General features: G+C 49.6%; 1 protein-coding gene across 11 annotated transcripts in view; it reads left to right on the forward strand.

Moving 5' to 3' along the window:
• The window catches only part of SYT17 (synaptotagmin 17), a 66705-nt gene that overhangs the window by 38163 nt on the left and 4808 nt on the right, over positions 1-23734 (forward strand). For 10 of the 11 annotated variants that reach the window (XM_019753063.2, XM_019753057.2, XM_019753062.2 and 7 more), the window contains one exon: positions 9628-11014. The exons of the other annotated variant lie outside the window; for it this stretch is intronic. In XM_019753063.2, the coding sequence (XP_019608622.1) occupies positions 9628-9824 (197 nt within the window). In that variant the 3' untranslated portion in view covers positions 9825-11014. Of the gene's footprint in view, positions 1-9627; positions 11015-23734 lie in introns of those variants that run through there. 11 annotated transcript variants of the gene reach the window in all.

Here is a 23734-nt window from a genome sequence, read left to right on the forward strand (position 1 = left end):
GCTCTGCAAGCAAACTCTGTTTCTCAGGTGGTATGGCCTGGGCAGGTGGGCTGCAGCCGCCCAGTGGGATGGGGAGGCAGCCCTCTTGGGAAGAGGGCCAGGGTATTTGTAGGACAGGTCTCTACCTCTCCCTTACCTTGTGGCGCGTGTCACCTGCATGTGGTGTAAAGGGCTTACATGGGAAAGGCGGGTTGTCCACAAAAAATCACGTACGCAGGTGTTCCCAGAAGCATTATTTGTAATAGCCAAAAAGGGGAAACAGTACAGACATTCATCACCTTGAATGAATGAGCAAATTGTGGTACATCCCCACGTTAGAATACCACCCAGCAAGAGACTAATACCCGTGTCTGACTCTCAGAAGCATTATACAAATGACTGTATACTGTAAGACTCCATTTTTGTGGAATTCTAGCAAAGGCAGAACACTGTAGTGCCAGGAAGCAGCAGATCCGTGATTCCCCGGGGCCAGGGCCCACTTGGCTGGGTTTGGGGCGGGTAGAGGGAAAGGGGCAAGAGGGAACTTTTTCAGGGAGAGAACCATTCTGTATCTGATTGTGGTGGTGGTTACACATTCGTATATAATGACTAGAACTCATCTGATTGTGTACTAAAAGTCGATGGGTTTTATTCTTTGTAAATCTGTAGCCAGCCTGTGAACTGAGTAGCCAGACAGACCTAGAAATTGATATGTGGGTCGCAAAGAAGCAAGTAAGGCTGTAAAAGGAGGACAGTGAGCTGTTTGTTTGTTTATCCCAACATTGTATTTAAAAGAAACGTTTTAAAAACACTGAAACAATTGTTCATGTAGTGTTTCCCACCATAGATTCTACCCTGAATCTTTTGCTGTTTGCTTTATCCCACATCTCTCCATCCTTCCATTTATCTCTCAGTTCATTCTTTCATACATTTCAAGGTCAGTTGCAGATATGAGTCCCATTCATTTGTTTTTGACAGTTGACATTTTGTGGCAGTGTCACGTACATACACATGTATACAGACAATCATTACGTGAGTGCGACTAATGAAATCATTGGCCTTTGGTGATTACGTCAGTGTCCTGCCCCTCTCCTCTCCAGAGATTGGGGTGGGGACTTGGGGCTGAAAGTTGCAGCCCTCTCATCTTGCCTTGGTCTTTCTGGCAGCCAGCCCGCCGTCCTGAGGCCATCGGGAGACCCCAGTCACCCGTCATCTCACTCACGTACAAGAGGCCACTTACCGCCCCTTAGATTCCAAGGGTCCTAGAAGCTCTTGTGTTAAGAACTGAGACTAAGATCAAATACAACAAAAGATGCTCTGATCACGCCTGTCACTCGGGAAATTACAAGGGTTTTAGGAGCTGCGTGTCAGGAAGTGGAGGCGGGACCAATACATACTTTTATTGTGTCACCAGCCATGTCCATCCATTTCATGTCGTCTGTGGCTACTGTCTGCTGCAATGGCCACGGATTGGTGACCGAGACGAGGTGGCCCTAGAAGCCTAAAATATTTACTAGTTGACCCTTTATGGGAAAAGGTTGCCTGCTCTGGCACTAAAGGAACACCTCTGGGCTCTCTTTTCTTCCATTTATTATTTTATGTATTCGCTTCCCTGTATTCACTCCCCGCAGGGAGAACTGACTTATCTGATTAGGGTCATAGTGAGTTTGTATCCAGAGGCCCATGGCCGTCTGCCAGATGGGATGAAGGTGCTGCAGTTGTCTCAGTCCCCTCCTCTCTCAGGGACGTCCCTGCATTCTCTGTAACTCCTTCAGTGAGTCTGCTGGTAGGGTCTGACCCTGCAGGAACAAGGCCTGCGTGGTTTTTGGTGAGTGAAGCTTAATTCAAGGTCAGGTCCCTTTCTACAATCCAGCTAAGCCACCAAAATCCAAGTGGTATTTTGATCTGCATCTAACACAGTGTACCTAACCTGACTGCACCTGAGAATCACCTGGGGAGCATTTGAAAAACGCCCAGTCCCTTACCCCAAACCAGTCAGCAGAATCTCTTGGGGGGTGAGGCCCCGGCACTGGCATTTTTAAAAAGTCTTCCAGGTGCCAACCCAAAATCTACGGTGTAATAATCGAGCAAAAAGCGTTTATTTGGGATCAAAGGAATTGCAATTCTGGAGGTACAGATCCAAGCGGAAGCCCAAATTGTGTCCCCTCCTGCAGGAGAGGGGCTCAGAGTCTTAAGGAAGGTGAGGTACGTTGTATTAAAGAAGAGTTCATTGGTGCTGGATGAGGTAAGGTTAGATGTGTTCTTCAGAGACTGGCCAGCGATTCGGTCGTCAGGCAAGGGGCTAGATTCATACTTCATTGATTGGTTAGCTGTTTGGTCATCACAAAGTCCAATTTCATCAGTCTTTACAAACAGGATATTTTCATTCTTACTGACTCCTTGGAATGTTGGCAGTTGGGTCCTGTTTGGAAGATCAAAAAAATAAGATGTGTAGGGCAACCAGACAGACTGGGGTCTTCAGCCAACTTCAGGGTGGGTATTCCGGCTCTGTTTTTATGTGGCTCCACTCATGTTATTTGTTGCACAAGTGTTTTGCATGTTCATGATATTTTTAACTTTCTTTTCTCAATTATTTTAGAAAATGGAAGGGAGGAGATTTGATTGGTTATCCCCCTAAAACTTCGACAGGTGTCTTGTAACTTCTTACGAGGACAGTTGGTCATGGACGCCTCCGCCAAAGCAATGCTAGCATCTCTAAAACAAATGCACAAAGACGGTCCTCGTTCAGATGTGTCAGTTTGGGTTGTTCCTGTGAAAACAAGCACATTACTTTATTGTCGCACTTTAAACGCTTCCTCCTAGACGGGGTGATTCACACCCAGATCTGAAAATGATTCTTCAGCCCACACGGCGCCTTCGTAAGCGCAGGCTCCACATGGCTCCGTTTCCACACAGAGGCAGGCAGAAGTGGTCCAGAGGAGTTTTACAAGAAATGTCAGTCCTGACTTCTGTGTCTTGAGGAAGGAGAAAGAGGTCTCATTCGGAAGCCATGGGGACATTTCTCAGAAGCCCCTCCCTCCACTCCCCAGTTCTCTCTCACCCTGAATTTGTTCCGGAATTTCATCCGTGTCAGACTCCCAAACCCTTTCCAGCTCAGCTGATGTGACTTCCCTCTTTCCCTTTCCCCAAGTCTCCCAGCTGTTTTTCCCTGTGCATCTGTATAGCCTCTCAGGTCTCAGTGACTTTCCTTTGGCGGTGATGGTGACAGAGGAGGAGGAGTGGGTATCAATGGAGGGAAACCCTGTCACGCACACTTTTCCCTCAAGGCAGGGCTGTCAGCTCCAGCACGTGTTGACATTCTGGCCCAGATAATTCTTTGTGTGGGGGGCTGACCTGGTGCCTTGTCGGATGTTTAGCAGCGTCCCTGGCCTCTGTCCATTGGCAAGGACCACCACCACCCCCGTTGTGACAATCCAAATGTCTCCTGACGTTGCCAAACCTGGGGGGCAGAAATTGGCCCCCACAGAGAACCCCACATTAGCAGAATTCAGCAGTTCACTCTAAGCCAGTGTTGCCCATAGACTTGGGCAAAATAGGCCTCTGCCCTGGGCCTCGTCCTTTTAAATGGACTGAGGGATCTGAAGACGGCGAGTCGAGGTGGCGTGCCCACCTGGAGCCCCTGTCTTCCTTTCCACATCACCTCCAAGTCCTGGGTCCCTAGAATTTCCCAGCCGCATGATCCACGCTGGGGCCAGGCCTACTCAGGGCTCTCTCGAGTCTGTCCTCAGGAAGGTGGGCCGTGATGCCAGTGTGTGTCCTCTAGGCCCAAGGAGATGATGGCAATATTGTAAATGGAGTTGTGTAGATGAAACCCATGGGATAAGTACTGTGTACTATAATCTTGTTCATATCGGTACTCCCCAAACATAAGCCAACTTCCTGCCTGCTGCTTGCTTGGAAAAGCAGCCATCCACTCAGACATTGGAGGCAATCCTGACTGCTGGGCCCTGGAAAGATAGTGGGAAAGTCTCCTACCTGCACCTCCACGAGGGAGTTTCGAGGGCCCTTCTGACGGTTGGCACCTCTGGCCTTGCATGCCGTCTTGAGGACCTCACACAGGTGCAGTATGTTTTCACTTACCTCGTCCTTGTCACGTGTCAGTTCCTGCTGTGCCATGTGTACTGGCTGTGTGACCCTGGGCCCTCAACCTCTGAGCTCCTAGTTTCCCCATCTGCAAAATGGGGATGTAAATAGTATAAACAGTACCTCCCCTAATAGGATTGTGGGGTGGGTTCACTGAGAAATGTATATAAGGTACTTTGCTTGGTGCCTGGTGTACAGAACTCAGGATTCGATATGGCTGATTTTTAATTATTATAACGCTGTTATCTAAATTGTCATTATGATTGTTGGAAGGAAAAACATGGAGAAAAAAAGTTCTGCCCGAGCAGCTGCTATGAATCACAAAATGAGCCAAGAAAGCTTGAAAAACATCACCCTTAAGTCATGGATGAAATTCCTTAGAACCAAAGAAATGTTATAGCTGAAAGGGGCCTTAAAACCTACATATACCCACCCATTATACAACTGGGGAAACTGAGGCCTGGAGAAGGGATATGAGCTGCCCTTCTTTTCAGGTTTTGAAGAAAAACCTGAAACAGCTCCTATGCTTCAGAGAAGAAAGAGGGAGTGCTGTAGTTTGAGGAAATTTTGCAAAACTTGAAAAAAGGTGGGTACCACCTTTACTGGAGTGTCAGAGCTGGCCTGTCGGGGTGGGGAAACAGGGATGTGTTGATTGCTTTGGGTGCCACCAAGAGTTGAGATGACTCATGGGCATCCTGATGAATTGTGGGGGTCCCTCTGATGTGAGGAATTAGGGAGGACCGTGAAACAGCCCCGGATGGGTTTTGTTGGTTTAGTGCATCTTTTCAGAAATGGCGGCAACTCAACCCAGCACCCAAGACGTGGGGTGCAGGGGACAGTGCTAAAGGTGGGTTCCAGCCATGATCTGAGGGCACCCCTGCACTGTGCTGTCAGGCTCAGAGCTAGCTGCACAAGGCGGGCATCACCTTGTGAACCAGACATGTAAAATGGGAAGCTGGCGAGTCTGCTCCGGTTGGTAAAGCAAGATTTTTGTTCCCTTTTAATTTGCAGTGTTTATCACACCCACACTCTTAAGTCATCTAGGTTCTCTTCTAGAACCATCTTGGCAAACTAACTTAGCAAACAAAAGACTTCAGCTCTTGCTGGGAAGAACAAATTCCATTTTACAGCAAATATCAACACGTGAAAGACTCAACTTGCCTCAGAGTCACTCAGGGTAGCTCCAGTTTGACTGGGGCAGTGCGTGATCTCCCTGTCAGGGCCTTGGTCTTCCCACCTGCAAAATGGGCCAGTGATAGCAATTCCCCTAGAGCAGTGGGGGGCGGGGGTCATGCTCCCAGGGGACGCTGGGCAATGTCTGGAGATACTTTTGGTTGTCACAGCTGGGGAGAGGCCAGAGATGCTGCTAAGCATCCTACAATGTTCAGAACAGCCGAGCAACCTAGAGTGATCTGGCCCCAAACGTCAGGAGTGCCAAGGATGAGAAACCCCCCTCTAGAGGGCTGATGTGAAGATGACGGCTTAGCCCTGGGCCCTACACAGTAGGTGCTTAATAAAGCAGTGTGACTCTCTGTGCTTCTTCGGAGCCAATCACACAGCGAATAGCCCTGGGCGCTGCGAAGAAGCGAAGGGTTGCTTCACCAAGTGACCCCTTCTAGTGTGCTTTCTGCCTGGTAACCACAATCCACTAAATGAATTTAAGTGACTGCGGATGGGGAAACCCGATGCCCAGGTTTATTCGAAGTATGTCTAAGTCCGTGAATAGGATATAGGTTCCTAGAGAAAGCGTGAGGAGCCCTCTTCTGGGGTTTTGTGCACGGACTTTGGGACATCTGTTCTGGCTCTTTAGACGCCTTGTTGCCACTCTTCTGGATTGTACAGGGTATTGGAAAGTTGCTTCCTGGGGTACACTGGAGTGTAAGCATTGCCCAGTGATAGACTAGTGCCTGCAGTAAAAGGAGTCCCCTGTAACCGCCAGTGGGCATCTGTGGGGTGCCTTCCAACCGAATTTTCTTAGATGCGATTATTTCTACAGAGGAGGCATGTAGGGATCTAGTCATGGAGAATTCGCTTCCTTTGAAGGTTATTTGCTGCAAATCCTGTGACTTTTATTACCAGCTAGCTCAGTGACTGGGTTGCCATATCTATAAAGTGGAGGAGGCAGGGGCACCTCACCCCTGTCTCTGAGCCCCTGTCTGTATTCTACACGCGTCCAGTCTCCATTCCTTATTCTCCAGTGATACACTCCCCAGGATATACAGCGATGGCAACTCCTGATATTCTCCCAGGCAACTTTTGTAACAGAAGTCGTTGGTGTATTCCGCCTCAGCGCATTGTCATTTGCATGTTAGATGTTGGGTTTTGAAAAATCTCTTCAGATTGCCATGACTTTATGGAGGGATCTGCAAGGTGCCAGGGAACTCAGATGGCCACAGCAGCCACTGCTTCCCATCGGAGAAGCTGAATCACTCGAGAGCTCCCCGCTTTCAAAGGGCCTAGTGACTCACGAAAGCCAAGTTACTTTGCAGATCGGGGGAAGGCGCGTAGGCTATTAGACTTCCTTTAGCCTTCTTCCTCTTCTGGCGATTTAGAAATGGATTCTCTAACAGCAACTTAGTTTTTTCTTTTGTTTTCTATCCAAAATAATATGCACTTGTTGTAAGAAGTGTAGACTGTACACAGTTATATCACACAAAAAGCCGAAAGTTCCCTCTGTTTCCCCTCCCTAGGGAGAGCCACTCTCTCAGTTTGGTGAACACTCCTCCAGATATTGCTTTCTAGACTATATATTAATATTTTTTTAACGAAAAGAGGTTGTTTACATAGACTGTTTTGCAACTTGCTTTTGTCTCCCAGCAGTAGGTCTTGGAGATTTTTCCAGCAGTATATATAGGTCTGTCTCATTTTTAACACCATTGGTTTCCATGGTATTGTTACTTCAGAAATTATCTAAATTAGTCCCCTCCAGGCTTAGTCTGGGCCCCTCCCAAATCTAATCCTAAGACAGTGATTTGGGTGCCAGCAGGTTACTAGGAAGGTGACCCCAGGAAGTGCTGATAAGAGACGAGGGAAGTGAGACAGGAAAGGGGGGTGAGCCAATCACGGACATTTGATGAATGGGTAACTGCAGCTCGCGGGGGCTCGAAGACCAGCATCGGGTTCAGGGATTCACTAGAAGGTCTCCCAGAACTCAGAGGAGCGGTGACGCTCGTGATTATGGTTTATTACAGTGAAAGGATACAGGCTCTAGTCGGCAAAGGGGAAAGATGCAGAGGGCAGCGTCCAGGAGAGACCTGGCATGAGAGCTGCCCACTGTCCTCTCCCCCGGCGTCACAGGGACAGCACCCACTTCTGCCCTTAATCATGTCGGGCAACAGGCGCGAGTGGTGCCAGCCGGAAGCTCACTCAGCCTTGTGTCCGGGATGTTGACCATCCAAGTGGCTGGCCGGAGTCTCCTGTCCCTTCAAAGGTCAAGTTGATACTGGGGGCCTAACGCCCCGACCATGAATCATACTGTGTGACCCGGGCAGAGAGCTGGGGTGCTCATGGGCAGCCCCTACCCACAGAAGCTGCGGGCAGCCTGCAGGGTGGGCTGAGAGGATGGGCAGGAGACCCATGACCTCAGCCACACTTCCTCATGGACAGTTTTGCTATTTCCATTTCTCATTCTTACAAATAGTACTCTAGAGCAGGAATCAGCAAACTTTTCCAGAAAAGGCCAGGTAGTAAATATTTCCATCTTGGTGGGCCACACGGTCTCTGTTAAAACCCAACTCTGCTGCGGTAATGGAATGGCTGCTGTGGACATGGCATAAACAAGTGGGTTTGACTGGGTTCCGATAAAACTTAACACAAAAGAGGTAGCAGGCCAGATTTGGCTTGGAGGCTCTGGTTTGCCGACCCCCGCTACAGAAAGTATACATATTCTTAGCAGTTTCCTTTATTAAGCAAGGATTTCATTCCTACTTTTTCCCTCTGTAAGGGAATTTCCTGTCAGTGAGTTCCACCTACGCCTACCGAGCACTTTACCGAATGTGCAAAAAATATACATGGTTCAATTTTTGTCCACGGAGCTGGCAGGTACGGGACACGCTTGATTGCCATGGCGTAGCTTTTCACTTAGCCTACTTTACTCTTAGGTGTTTTTTGTTTTTAGACAGCGGATGGGGTTTTTGTTTTTGTTTTTCCTCTTTCTTTCCCCCCACCCCATTTTTATCATCTGGAATTCTTGCTGTGAACCCCACAGGGGAGAACTGGCTCATTAGCATTCAAGCTCCGTTTGGGGCTACATAGTTGAGCTGGTTGATTTGATAATCGGCTTCCTGGCTTCCCCCCTGGGACCAGTCTGCCTTTGCTCGGCTCTCGCTGGGTGAATCAGTGATATTTCCCATTCTGTAGCCCTTCATTTATAACACAGACGCAGCCTGCTTTGCCGGTAGCGAGATGGCATGTCGGCACTACCCACACGCAGATAAAGAATTAGGCGGAACTTGGCTGGGAAGATAAATCAAGCTAACTGTCTCATTAGGCTTGAAAGACACAAATTAAGCTTGCACTGGAATGAACAGAGAAGCCTTCCAAAGAGACATGCAGTACAACAGGGGTACAAGAAATGGCTGTAGCCGTTTCTCTCAGGAAACGTACCTCGAAGTGGACCTCCGTGGCCTGGAACAGAGGAAACGGGACGTCTCTTTTTTTAAAAGTCAACAGACTGCAAGTTAGGATGGAAATTGCAGTGTAACATTAGTGGAGTGCTGCCTGTGTGCTAGGCGCTGTGCTGACAGCCTGACACATTATCTCCCGGAAACTTCACGACAACTTGTGGGGCAAAGTACTGTTAAGATGCCTACGGAACCGCCCGAGTCTCAGAATGGCTGCTGGTTCCTTTGCTTGCCTCGGCATCCCAGAGCTTGTCAGATGACAGCCAGGATTCACCTAGGATATCCAGGCCCCCATGGCCCGTAGCTTTACCTTGTGGTTCTCATCTGGAGTGACGTGGCCCACCCCCCACCCCCAAGGATATTGGGCATTTTGGGTTGTGACAGCTGGAGGAAGGGGTGCTACTGGCTTTAGCCTGTAGAGGCCCTAGGTTTTGCTAAACCTCCTGCAACGCACAGGTCAGCCTCAAATATCAACAGTGTCGTGAGGGAGAAACGCTGGTGTAACCACTCACCTCGACTCCAGTGACGGCTAACTCTTCCCCTGGGACTGTCCATTCAGCGAGCTCTGTAGGTGATGTGGCGAGGCAACGGGACATGAGTTTCCAGCTGCATATTGCAGGGAGGGCAGCTCTCCGGCAGAAGGAACAGCCAGTGGAAAGGCTGGGAGGCGGGAATGTGCCTGGCCTGGTGAGGGACAAGCAGGAAACCCCGTGCCACTGGGGCAGAGAGACTCCTGGGAGGATGAGATGAGGGAACCGGGATTCTCACCACTCAGAGAGACAGTGTCCTAAAAGCGAGGACCCCGTGTCTGCAGGTGAGGAATGTGTAGACTAATGGCCTCTGTCTTGTTCCCGCCTCCTGTTCCCCTCCTTCCTCTTGCCTCGCCCCCCCCCACCCCATCCTCGCCCCCATGGCTCCCTAGTGTTCGGTCACAACATGAAGAGCAGCAATGACTTCATCGGAAGGATTGTCATCGGCCAGTACTCTTCCGGCCCCTCCGAGTCCAACCACTGGCGACGGATGCTTAACACCCACCGCACCGCCGTGGAGCAGTGGCACAGCCTGAGGTCCCGGGCTGAGTGTGACCGCGTGTCTCCCGCCTCACTGGAGGTCACCTGAGGGCCACAGGGGAAGCAGCTATCGTTTGTAAAAAAAAAAAAAAAAATAGAAGGAAATTGAAGACAGAAAAAAATGTGTCACCTACCTATTACATCCATGCCCATATACACACTCACACACACACACACACACACAAACACACACAATCCTCTCAGAACTGAGAGGAAGCTGACTACTGATCACAAAATGGCCGCCCTCGATGAGCGAGGCCTGAGAAGTTTCCGGAAGCCCCATCCATATGCCATGAGCTGAGTGGGCTCTGTAGTGAGACTTACTGGCATTGCTTGCTCTTGTTGATACCCCCGCCCCGAAATGCACTTTCAACCTTCAGGCCAGAAATAGGGCCTCCCAAAGGGTGCCAGCCTCCATCGAGACAACATTTTCCAAGACTTTGGCCAGCGTGTGGGAGGCCACAATGCATACCCACTGGGTGACTTTGGAACAGGCTGCTGTTCCCGGGGTTCTTCAAACCTGATACCTTCCCCCCAAAGTGTAAGTATTTTGTCTTCTCTTTCGTGGACGTGATAAGTATTGTAGTCTAGATTATTTGGGGAACCAAACGCAACAATGAAAAAATACCCCAGTGTAAGAAACCGCTCCCAGCTGATCTGAACTTGTTCTTGTGTTAGCTTATCTCTGGGTATGTATGTGGATGTTCTCGTGCGTGTGCCTTCACAGGTGAACGTGTGAGTATGTATGTGTGTGTGTATGTGTGTGTGTGTGTGTCCTCTTGGCGAGCAAGGCGGTGGGCCAGACCGCAGTCCTGACCACCCCCTTCTCTCCGCGTCTCCCATCAGTGAAATTTCACCCAGTGTCCTCTTGTCTGTCAAGACCCCACCTTCAGTAACAGTAGTGTGTGTGTATGTCAAGAAAATAGGGTGTGATAGAGCAAAAGCAACATTTTTGACCCAATCGTGGTGATTCTGACTCATGGAAGACCTGCAAAGGCCAGTGACATGGATTAAGATGGCCACTGTACCCCACCCCCCATCCAAGATGGTCTCCTTTTCATGCTGTAAGCATCTCCCTGTGTCTGTATGTGCAGCAGAGTAGCTTCTCTCATGCTAAGGAATTAGTAGTTAGAACAGACCTCTCTCTGTGCGATGCTTCTGTATCTCTTCCCACAGTATATTGTCTGGTATCCGGGGAGCTATTTATTGAAATTAAAGCTTATTTATTTGTGCCATGCATTCGAGTTCTCTTTTTCTTCATGAACACGGGGCACAGAAGATGGGAGGGTGTTTCGGTTCCTGCTGCTGCATACCAAACCATCCCGATGGCTCAGAGCCCTGTACATATGTTATAATCACGGATTTTGTGGGTTAAGGATTGAGACCAGGCATGGCAGGGATGGCTCGTCTCTGCTCCCTGGTACCTGGGACCTCAGCAGGAAGACTCAAGGGCCGCAGTGGGTTGAACCAGACAGCCCGTCACGCCGGACATTGCTGGTCCCTTCAGAGCGTGGTCTTGAAAGGAAGAACAGTTGAAACACTACAGTATATTAATCTGATGACTGATAAGAGAGCCCATACAAAGAGAAGATGGATTTACGTCAGGTCTCCTCAGTTGCAAGCAACAGAAAATTAACACAAACGTGTAAGTGGCAAAGGATGCCCTGGCTTCAGGCACGGCTGCGTCCAGGTGGCTCAGATGAGGCATCAGGGCTTTGTTTGTATCCTGGATAGGCTGTCCCCGTTCAGTGGTTCCCAGCAGCTTAAGAGTCGCATCTCATCATCAAGACCCAGCTTAAACTACCACTTCCTGATTTTCCAAGATACAGATAACAGCTCCTCCCTGGCCTCCCCACAGCAAGAAACTTACGTTTCTATTGAACTCTTGTAATAACAACTACCATTTAGCAAGGCCTGACTGTGTGTGTGTGTTGTAGGCCCAGTATGTGCACAGTCTTACTTAATCTTGATGTGGTCGTTGTAATCCCCATTTTCCAGATGAGGAAACTGAGGCTCTTTTCTATAAAACTCCATTTGTTCAGGGCAGGATCCACAGCTATTCAGCATTTTATTGGTCATGCCCAGCTCGGGCTTGACCCAGGTACATGCCCCTGGGCTGAGGTGGCTTCCCCATTCCTGACTACCTTGGGCACTGCAGGGTCTGCTCCTGGGGCCCTCCGGTATGTCCCACCTGGAGTGGAGGTGGCATGGAGGTCTGAGTAAGGTTGTGTTTCTCTGTAAAATGGCTTCCTTACTGTGATTGTACAAAGAGGATACAAGCATGAGGGGACGAGCAGAATGAGGGAAGAGGGACATAGCAGGCATTCAGGACGAGAGATGAGGTAACACAGGGCTTGGGCCCATGGTCCTTGTGGTTCAAAGTGTGTGCCCTTTGCCTGCCCAAGGCACATAACTGTTCTGAGCCTCGGTCCCCACATTATCCCAGGGTCCCTCAAAAGCAGACCTTGAAGCAAAGACCTGGGGGCAGATAGCTTGTTTGGGAGGTGACCCCAGAAGCATAAATGGAAGAATAATTCAGGGCAGGGAGGAAAAGCAGATTAAAGCTGCATTAACGACCATTGTGGGCAGCTGGGGCTCCACCGTGCTGGGACCCACGTGGAATACACGTGAGAATTATCATTATGGGGAAGCTGGAGTATTTAACTGCTGGCCCTGTTCCAACCTCAGGCCCTGAGAGTTAGTTACCCCTGGAGGCATTTCGTGTTTGGCGCTTGAGGGCTTCCGTGTGGGCCGAGCAGGCTCCCACGGCACCGAGAATGCCCCGGGCGGAGAACGAAGAGGACGTGTGCCCTTTCAGGCAAGGTACGCGCATGGCCTGGCCCTCTGCAGCCCCTGGGAACTGAGGTGACCCGGGGCTGTGAGGTGAGGCCTCTGCTGCCCTCAGTAATAGTAACAAGAGGGCATACTGAGCACCGGTGAAGTGCCAGACATGTCCTTTAGTCCTCACGCAGCAACCCACGTGGGAGGGATGCTTCCCCTTTAACAAAGGTTTAGTGAGATTAGGTAGCAAGTGAGCGAGAGAACTGGCATGCCAGCCCAGGCCTGTCTGACTCTAAAGCCTGTCGTGGGCTCAACTGTGTCCCCTCAGAAAAGGGATGTTGGTGTCCTAACCCCCAGGACTTGAAATTGTGACCTTACGTGGAGATGGGTCTTTATAGAGGTCATCAAGTTGAAGTGAGGTCATTGGGGTGGGTCCTAACCGAATAGGACCGATGTCCTTATAAAAAGGGGAAATGAGGCTGTGGAAAGCAGCCTGGGACAGAGCCTTTCCTCAGCCCTCGGAAGGAAGCAGCCCCGCCCACACCTTGATCTTGGACTTCCAGCCTCCAGAACTGGGAGACAAATTTCTATTTAAGCTGCCCCGTCTGTGGTACGTTGTGACAGCAGCCCTGGGACACTCATCCAGAGCTGTGTGGCTAACGGTCCGCTGGGCTGGCTCGCTCCTCCGAAATAGGGCGGCACTGCGTACCTGGTACGGTTGACGAGGGGATGAGCCGGGATGATACCTGCAAGGTCAGCGTGCGGTGCTCCTGGGCTTGTGCTTGGTGGACTTCAGGAATGTGCGCGGGTTGGCGCGGGGGAACCGTGGTCGGCTGGGTGTCAGAGCTGTCCGCATCTCCGAGGAGAGTTTGGCAGGAGACGAGGGAAATGTGCGGAAAGGTGAAGGAGTGACTTGGTTTCTATAGAAACCTGGGCCCAAGGTGTCCTGTTGTGGGCTACCCACTCGTTTTAATTAGCATCCTCCTTCTCAGTGAGGAGGTGGGAAAGGAATGCACAGGCCACCCACAGCCCTCTTTGGGGGGTGAAGTGGTGGCAGGGGCCCCGGTTCAAAGGATGGAGGTGCGGAGGTGCTGTGGTGTGAACTTTAAAACCCTATTTTCCCAGGGCCAATCCTTGGGTCCTTTCACCTCTTGGGATCCAGAACCCCTCAGGATTCAAGTCTTCCTAGGACCTGACAGACGTGACAACCTCTGCCCAGCCCTGCTCAGACGTGGGGGTTCTCAGGGTGCCAGGAACAGCTCTTTTGGGGCACTGATATTTTACTCCCAGAACCACTGGGAGTCCTGCAGGGGACAGAGAAAGGATTGTTTTCCTTTCTGGGTGTCCTGTCTTCCACTGCCAATGGGATACTTGCCCTTTTTCATGTTCAAAAATACCCGTTAATGGCATTTAATCACTCAGGAATGATCACCGCTGTGTAACACCTAAAAACGTATGCCTGGAAGAAAGACTGGAAGCGTTGGCCAGGTTATTACCCTTTGGGAAGCTGTTTTACTACCCAGCTTTACCCCCTTCTATATAGTATTTTCGAGGGTTCACAGTGATCTAATGGTAGCTGACATGTATTGAGCGCTTCTGATTGTCAGGCCTTGTTCTCAGCACTTGTGTGAGGGAAGTATTGATTTGTTCCCATTTTGCAGGTGAGGAAGCTAAGGCTTATAGGGTTAAATAATCAGTATGTGGTCACACAGCAGCAGGTCTGGAATCTGAACACGGGTCTGCCTGAATTGAAGGCCATGGAATGAACTAGCCTCTATTGTCCCTTTTATAATGGTGGTGAAGGGGCAGGGGGATTTATTGATTAATTAACAACATTTTTTTAAAAGCTAAGAAATTAAAGGAGAAGATAGATAGATAGATAGATAGATAGATAGATAAAAAGAAATAGATCTTCACTGAATCCCCAGGCTGCCATGAGCACAGTACATGTGTGAGTGTGTGAGTGTGTGTGGAGGGGAAAGTTGATAAATACAACTTAAAGAAGCCAGAAAATACCTACCGAAGAAATTATCGACTTTCTGGCCAGTAAATTTGAGGTCTAAAGCAGGGGTTGGGAAACTATTTGCCCACGGACCAAATCTGGCCCACTGCTTGTTTTTGTAAATAAAGTTTTATTGGAACCCAGCCAGGTCCTTTCCTATAGTCTCTGGCAGAGCTCAGTAGTTGTGACAGAGACCATGTGGCCTGCAAAACCTGAGAAACTTACTCTAGGGCTCTTTACAGAAGAAGTTTAAGCGACAGTTATATAAGATGAAAAGTTCTAGAGCTCTAATGTACAGTATGATGTCTGTAGCTTATACTGTACTGAATACTGGAAATTTGTGAAAGTAGATTTTTCAGGTACTCTCATCACAAAAGAGAGGTCACCAGATGAGGAGATGACATGTTAATTAGTTTGGCCGTAGTGTCATTTCGCTGTGTGTATGTATATCGAATTATCGTGTCATACACCTTAACTATGTATAGTTTTTATTTAAAAATGGAATGTTTAAAAAAGCTCACCTACCCCCGTCTAGAACAATGCTTCCTAAATGTAAGTGTATACATGAGCCCCCTGGGAACCAATCAAATTCTGGTTCAGCGGGTCTGGGGTGGGGCCTGAGATTCTGCATTTTTAACGAGCTCCCAGGAAATGTGGAAGCTCCTGGTCCCGCCTGGACCACGCTTGGCATTGAACATATAATAAATACCTGTGTGTTTCCATCCAGAGAAGGGGCATGAACCAATGTAGCAAACCTTCAGCCATCACATAAGAACACAGATCGTTTGGGACACAGACCAAACAACCCACTTCCATGGGTGAGCTGGCTTTGGCCCAAGAGACCTCTGCACTTGTATTTTTACCTTGTGGTTTATGTTTCTCTACGGGACTGAGATGCTTTGTCTCCTTGGACAGGCTGAGATGTGAGCTCCGTTATTACCCCATCTTACAGAGGAGGAAACTGAGTCTCAGAGAAGCCATCGCATGCCCAAGGGCTGTGCTTTCTCTTAGCTCTGTGAAGGGGGCTGGCCCAGGGCAGCTTTCAGGCTGTCACTCTGAGCTGTCTCCAGCAGAGGGAGGAAGGAAGGGAAGGAGGAGGAGGAGACTGGGGTCCTGAGGTCTGGAGGCCAGGTATGGGATCAGATGGAGAGGAGGATACCCCACAAACACTTCACTGAGGCTCTGTCAGTGAAGCCCGACTGCCTGGGCTGCAGGCCTGCCTCACCCGAGGAGTGTTGGGGGGCCGAGCTGAGCCTCCTGACTCATGGGCATTGTCCTAGGGCCGGACCCGGAGTCCTGATTTTAAATCCCAGCTTTGCATCTTAAATCGGTTGGTCTGGTGCAAGTTTCTTAACCTCTCTGTGCCTCAGCTTCCTTTGGACAGTGATGCACAATGGCACCGTCCAGGGCTGCTGGGGGAGGTGCTTGGTGCCTGGTACCTGGCACCGCGGGAGTTCTGAAAAGGGTATTTTTGTTAGGGGTTTGGCATCTGTGCTCCCCACCCCCACCTTGGCGGGGACTGCTGTTCCCAGGGAGTTTCAGACCTGCTGTCGTGCCACCACAGGCCGGACTTGCAGGAGGACGCAGTCATCATTCTAGTGGCTCCCTGGATGCCCAGCCCAGTGACACCCCACTCTGCAGGTTTTGTGGAGTGTCCCCAAGAATTGGGACCCATCAGTTTGGGGCGCGTGGCCTCCCGACATCCCATTTGGAGGATGCTGGACTTCAAATGAGCTCAATTTCTTTCTTGCTGCCATGGGGAGTCAGGGGGCTGACTCTGGGGGACCCCCATCTGAGTAAGAAGAGTCCTGAATCCTGCAGTTTGCTCAAGATCTAACCTGTCACCTCTGCCATGAGGGTTCTTCCCAAACGTTATTTTGAAAATACGATAATAATAATAATAATAATAAAATAATATTAATGACAGCAATTACGATTTACATAGCCTTCACTATATGCCAGGACTGTTTTAAGCACTTTTCATATATGGATTTATTTAATCCTCACAATAACTCTATAGCAGAAATACTGTTTTTATCCCCATTAAGGTAATATTAACAATGAAATACCTGTCAGGTTCACCCTCAAACATGCAGATATATGCAAATAGTTCAACTTGGCCACTCCCCTAGATTTGCTTTGGGAAAAAAAATCCTTTAGACAGCTCTGAGAGACCTGGGTGGATTTAGCCAGACTAGATCCTTCCCAAAACCTTGCTTTGATCACATTTTTTAAGTAGATTTACGAGTGTAGAGTGCTTAGAAGAGGGCCTGGCTGCTAGTAAAAGCTACATAAATATTTGCTATTATGACTCTTCAACCATAACCCATCAAACGTTTTCTTTCTCTAGCTCATGAGCCCAAGAACTCTCTACAGCAAAGGAAATTCTTTCTAGCTGTTTCGAAGCTCAGGGACTGCTTCCGCAAGGCTTCAGGGGTTGGGGGGCAGAAATTAGTCAAATTCTGTAGCCTCTTCCTCTCCCCTCCAAGAAGCTGGCATTGCATTGTTGGTTCCGGAAAAGTGAAGCAGGCACGATCATCATACCCATTTTACAGATGAGGAAACTGAGGCACAAGGAGCTGAGTTTCCAACTGGGGTCATCTGACTCCAGAGTCCAAGCTCTTAAGCTGGAGCACAGAGGCCTGGGCCACGGGTTGTCCTAACTTCCTAGAATATACTCCCCATTCTGGATCATAGAGTCAGGTCCTAGAGTGCCCCGTGGATACTCTGACCCATCGCCCACCTCTCCTCTATGGTCACAGAGCACTCCACATGCTTCTAGAATATCTCATAGTATGTGACGACCTGTTGCCATGTGTGTTGTGTGTTCCTTCCTCCAGACTGTGAGCAATTTGAGAGCACAGACCTCAAGCCAAATAGGCACGCAGGAAATGTGGAATTATCTGCTTAATTAAACTGTTGGGCTTAGTTCCGGCTGTTACAGCAAAATACCATAGCCTGGGAAGCTTAAACAACAGGAATTCATTTCTTACCGTTTTAGAGATTAAGAAGTCCAAGATCAAGGTTCTGGCCCATTCGTTTTCTGGTAAAGGCCCTTGTCCTGGGTTATAGGTGTCGTGTCTGCTTGCTGTGTCCTCATACAGCAGAGAGACACAGACGGAGCTCTGGTGTTCTTTCCTCTTCTTATGAGGGCACGAATCCCATCACGAGCGCCCCGCCCACATGGCTTTATCTAAACTAATCACCTCCCAAAGACCCCTCTCCAAATACCCTCCCACATGAATTGAGATTGGGACACAACCATTCTGTCCATCACATGGTTAAATTTTGTATTGGATGTGTTTCTTTTACAAATGAGAAAACCAAGATCAGAAAAAGATGTGTCTAAGCATCCTTTAAAAAGAGGCACTGTAGTGCTTAGGAATTTCCGAGTCCATCAGACCTGTCTCATCCTGATGCTGCCACTTGCTAGCTGTGGGAGCACATGACTTAACCTTTCTGAGCCTCAGTTTCCTCATCTGTAAAATGGGGATGACACTGATACTCCCTCCTAGGTTGGTCTCAAGGAGTTACGTACTAACCACCCAACGAATGGCCGCTGTTATCAGCAAGATAAGAAGTGACCTGGTGCTGGTTCCTCTGTATCGCGTGGCCCCAAGAGCAGCCCAGAGAAGGGAAAGCAGAGCTCAGGCACGAGAGGTCTGGGACTGCCAGTTTTGTTCACCAGGGCCAGGGCTCCCTGGCAGAGAGGATGCATGGGCTGGCAGTGGGACGCCTGGACCAGGGAGGCAGAGGAAGTGAAAGTGCTGAAAGTGACGGAGCCCTCCTAGTGGTCACTTTCCCCGACACTGAGAGACACTTCCTCCCGGCACCCTGGGACATCTGGGGCCCAGTAGTGGGGGGTGGGAGGACCCACACAAATGTGGCCCCCAGAGCCTCCCCTCCTCCTCTCCTGGCTGGCTCCTGAGGCTGCTCTGGGCAGGAGGCGGCAGGCTAGTGCGTCTGTGGGTGGCTGGACTGGGGCCAGGGGAACGAGCAGACAGATTGAGTGGGAAGGTGACAATTTATTCTTTTAGAGAGACAGCGAGAGAGAGGAATGAGTCTGAACTCCACTGGTGTGTTGTTTCCATAACAAGCTCATTGGTCCCCAAGCTTTGACTCCCGTCCCAGCCAGGACCTTGGGGGCCATCGGTGTTGCTAACTGAAGTAAAAGACCTTGTGTTAATAGTTTGGCAGCCTGGTTTCCAGAGCAACAAGCTCCTTTCGGCGTTCCTGTCCCCCATCCCATTTCCCCCGCCCGCCCTCTGTCACCTCCCTGGCCTCTTCTCTTGCTTCCCGCCCTCTGCAAATCTTACTTGCAGTTCTCCAAATTCTCCATCCTCTTTCATACCTTTGGGCCTTTGCATATACTGTTCTGCTACCTGCAACACTCTTTCCTTGACTCTTATTCATCCTTCAGGTCCCAGTTGAGACACCACCTCCTCCAGGAAGCCTCTCTGATCTCCAAACGGGGGTCATGTGCCACTTTTAGATGCTCCTCTGGCAGCACCCTGTATTTCTACCATCTGGGAAGCGGACTCTGGTGCCTTGTCACAATCACCCAAGAGCTCCATGAAGACAGGAGCGGGGCAGCCACCACCAGTTCAACTAGGGGGAGAAAAGGGGCAAACAAATAACCAGCTTCCAAAATACTTAGGGGACCACTCCCTCAAGCTTTCCCTGCATGCACACACCCACACATGACATATTTATGTCTGCGCTTATTTTTCTTAACATCGCTCTCCACAGACTGCGAGACCATGGGTCAGAAGCCACCTGTGTGTAGTTTGCCCCAGTGTCTCCAGTGTGTAGCCAACTGCCTGAGACCAAGTAGATACTCACACAGGACTTGTTAACTGGATAAGGGAATGAATGAAGGTCCAGACCACGTAGACTGTGACAAAAGGGAGTGGGCATGAAGCCGGCAGGTGTGCAGCCAGACAGCCTGGCTTCATAAGTTAGATCTGCCACTTAGGAGCTGTGTGATCTTGGGCAGGTTCCCGAACCTCTCTGTGCTTTGGTGTCTTTCTCTGTAAAGGAGAGATGTGTGAAGTCTAAATGATTGATTAGGTACAGAGCACTTGACAGAATGCCTAGCTCAGATGAAAGCTCAGTAGAGTTGGCCCTGGTTGTACTCTGTTGCCAGTTATGGAGTGTCAAACTATTAAACTATAGAAATCCCTTCACAAGAGAGACAGAGATTAGCAAAGGCTACTCAGGTTGATGAAAGGCCTCTGGGAGCCTCTGTTCCCAGTTTCTAAAATCCCAGAGGAAAAGGCGGGGGGTGATACCCGGCAAATCAGAGTTCCTCACCATCCCAGTGCCAGCGAGTGGCTCCTTTCTGCCTCCTGGGTCCTCCCAATTAAAGGCCTTTGCCTGCCCGGGTGGAAAGGGGAGTCATTGAGCAGTGACATGTCACAGCCTCATGTTCTGGTCTGTTTCGCCCCAGGTATCCATAACCACCTTTGGCTCAGTGGAGAAAAGCAAAGGGACCAGGAGTGGGAAGGAGGGGATGTCAGTAGCTCTGTGAGGCCACACCTCAGGCACAACGACTTGCTTTTTAAATAGCCACCAGGCTTTAGGACCCCAGAAAAGCCTTGGGGCCTCCTCTAGGAGCAAGGGCCGTCCCCCTGCTCTCCCCTCCTAGCCCCTTTCATTGAATGAATGATTCAGTCTCCCTGGTCACCCGCCTCTGAGAGTGAGGGACTGATTGTACAGACTCCATCTTTGGGGCTGGCGCACTGTAGACCAGCACTCCCCAAACTTTCCCGTTCACAGGACTCATTGGCCCTCTGGTTAAAAGACAGGTTCTGCCTCAGGGGATCTGGGTCGAGACTCTGCATTGCTAACGAGCTCCCTGGTGACACTGCTCCTGAGTCCTTGTGCTAAATAACCCAGGAAACCCGATCAGCCTGTGCTCTGTTAGAACTGAGTCCAGGAACGCCATCCTACAGCCAGGACACACCCGTCTCGCCACTGTCCCCAAGAGGGCAGTTGCCAAAAGAAGCAGAATGTGATTCCCTAGCATGTATTCAGTCCTCATTGGGCACCTAGTATGTGCCAGGCCTGGGCAGCAGGGTGGTCACAACAGACATTGACCAGGGAGGAGCCCAGCACTGAGCGAGAATTCACGGGGACGTGTGAAAGGAGCCAGGACTTGACACTGGGCCCCCGAGCAGAGACACCTGACCGGAAGGGGACCCCAGGAGAAAATCAAAGCTCCTCCCACTGTCAGAGAGAAATCACAAAGAAATCTGCCAGCTCCATCTCAGCTCAGGGAGGGAAAAGCAAGACCTCCCTTCTGCAGCGTTCTTAGGTGAGGTCTGTGCCATTCAATGTAGATAGAATGTTCTAGCAACATGCCCAGTGCTTTGAAGCCATGGGTTTATAGTAGTAATACGTTTTAACTCGAAAATTAGAGAAAGGACCCAAACTCTACTTTTAATCAGTTGCGTGGCCCGTGGCTTAGTTTTTGTTAAAGACGATGCAGAGAAGCTGAGAAATGTGGATATTTGCTGTGACGTGTGGGGTCGTTTCACGTGTGGGATTCTGCCTTCCATCTCAGGCAGGGTTTCTATTGACACTTGGGGTTGGAAGACTTTGCGGTGGGGGACTGTCCTGTTCATTGTTGGGTGTGCGTCATCCCCGGCCTCCCACTGGATCCCTGTAGCACACACACACCTCGTTTTTGGCAACCACAAATGTCCAGTATCCCCTGGGGGTCAGTATCGCCATCGATTGAGACCTACTGCTCCACGATGACCAACTGAGGGAGACCAGGGACGTGGGACTTCCAGTTTTAAAACTGGGTCTGTCCTGGGCAAACTGGGAGGGTTTGGCCACCCCACTTCCATCTCTAATAGGGATAGTTAGGATGCTGAATAATTCTAGGGTGGTGGGAGTGGGGAAAGTGGTTCGGCACCAGAAATCCCATCCTCGTGGCCAATTATTCCAGCCAACGCCTGGACAAACCCGGTCAAGTTCTCACCAATGAGTGTCCTTGTTTACATGGGATGGGTGGAAAGCTGAAGGAAATGATTTGCTCAAGAGGCCTGGGTTCAGATCCAGGCCTGGGTTATCCACTTACTGGCAGGAGAACCTTGGCCCAGCCTCTGTACCTGTCTGCGCCACCGTTTTCCCTAATAGGAAACTGACTCATCACAAATGCTCCATAAATGCTGTCCACTACGTTTTTATTCATGAACTCAGCCAGCTAGTACAGTGGCTGTTACACAGGCAAAGATTCCACACCCATGGGCACCACTAAAGGTACCCCAAATGTCAGCCAGTTTGACAGCTGAGAAGGGAAGGAATGTGTCAGCATCAACACAGCACATCCAGTGCAGGACCAGTGGCTGGGACCCATCTTAGTCTAACAAAGGTCACCACTGGCCTCTGCCTGCCCTCATGGATTCGCCACCCAGCCTAGTTCAAGGATGGTTCCAGCCATCTTGAACTGTGGTTCAAAAAAAAAAAAGGTGTCTCCCAAGGGTCCTTCAGAGGGGCTGAAGCTTGGGGAGAACTGCTGTCTCAAACGTGGGTTTTTTCCTTTGTGCCTTTTCACAATTAAGAAAAAATCCTGAATCCCAGTATCGATGGGCCAAAGATATAAATAGCCCTTGGCTGTAGTTTGTCAATAAACACGTGGGAAAATGTTCACCCTCGCCAGAGAGCCCAGACTGGCAAATGGAAACGAGATACCGTTTGTTTTTCACTTATAAAATTTGCAAAGATTGCCATTAAAGCGGGAACACTCAGCGTTGGCAAGGGCGGTGTGAGATGGGCACTCTTCAGATACGGCCGTGGGAGGATAAATGGCTTTCAGGAGGCAATTTAGCAAATTGTATCAAACCTTAAAAATCGCTCCTCAGAAAATCATGAGAAATGCTGAAAAGGTTTTATGCACACGGCTGTTCATCTCAGTATTATGTGTAATTGATTTTTTATAAAAGGGAAACAATCTAATTATCCATAAATAGGGGAATGATTAAATAACCCTAGAAGGGCCACTCAGTGGAGTCTTCAAGAGCTATTCAAAACGATGCTTGCTAAAACTTACAAGGACGTGGGGGAAATGCTTGTACTCTAGTTTTTAGAAATCTGGATACTAATAGGTGTGTATCGTACAATATAATCACAATTATATTTTTAAAAAGATCACTGCATTCAAGCATGACATGGAAAATATATCAGTGATGATATTTACCAAGTGTTCTATAGTGAGCGTAGATTACCTTCATTATTTGGTAAATTTTAGGTATGTGTGTTTTTTTGGGACCTCAAGGGTTGGATTGCATTAATCATAATGGAATGTGTTTTACTTTCCTTCTTGAAAATATGTCATAAGCTGTAGCAACAATGTTTGCACGGCCAGCCTTTCCTCCCAATCTGTTTTCTCTCTACCCCAGCCATGCCGGGGCTGCCCCAGGCTCCCCCAGGCTCCCCCGTGCCCCCTGAATGGAGTTCAGAGGCCACTGCTACTGATTTTTCGGTCTCAGTAAGACCTGAGCCGAGCCTGACTTCTACTGTTCTGAGTTCTCCATTGGCATGAAGTCCACCAGACTGGCCTCCATCCACAGGGGAGGGGACTCCTGGGTCCTCCGGAGCCCAGCCAAGCCCCCGCTTTGGAAAGGGGGAGTGGAGATGGGCGTTGCTTTTTGGTAACTGCAGCTAGTGTTTCTCCAGCCCAAAGTCTCATCGAAACGGTCCTTGGCAGCAGAAAGCAAAGCATTTAGCAAGGGCACGCCAGAAGGTGCATCTTTGTAAGAATTGATCTTGTGTTGTGTGCTCTGCACTGTATCACAGGGGGTTTGACCCTGCGTCACCACTCGCATAATACACACGCAAAGCATGTAAGGAATGCTAGCTGACGTTTATTTGCTAAGTGCTTGTACACGTCATTGTAGTCAAGCTGCTTCCAAATGGATTAGGGAGATGTCTTCATTTTGCAGGTGCAGAACCTGAGGTGCCGAGAAGAGGGTTAACTTGCTCAATATTACACCAGCTATAAAGCGGTGACCCTGGCCTTTGAACTTGAGCCGTCGAATTCCATAGCCCACCCACCAAGGCCTCCTTCAACGTCCTCTGTGTCTCCTGAGCCCCAGCCCCGCTGGCCATCTCAGGGTTCTCCGATCTGGCCCAGCCCTTTTACTCCACCACAGCTTCGCACATTCTGT

This window comes from Rhinolophus sinicus, linkage group LG18 (genome assembly GCF_036562045.2).
Source record: "Rhinolophus sinicus isolate RSC01 linkage group LG18, ASM3656204v1, whole genome shotgun sequence".
Classification (NCBI taxonomy): Eukaryota; Metazoa; Chordata; class Mammalia; order Chiroptera; family Rhinolophidae; genus Rhinolophus; species Rhinolophus sinicus.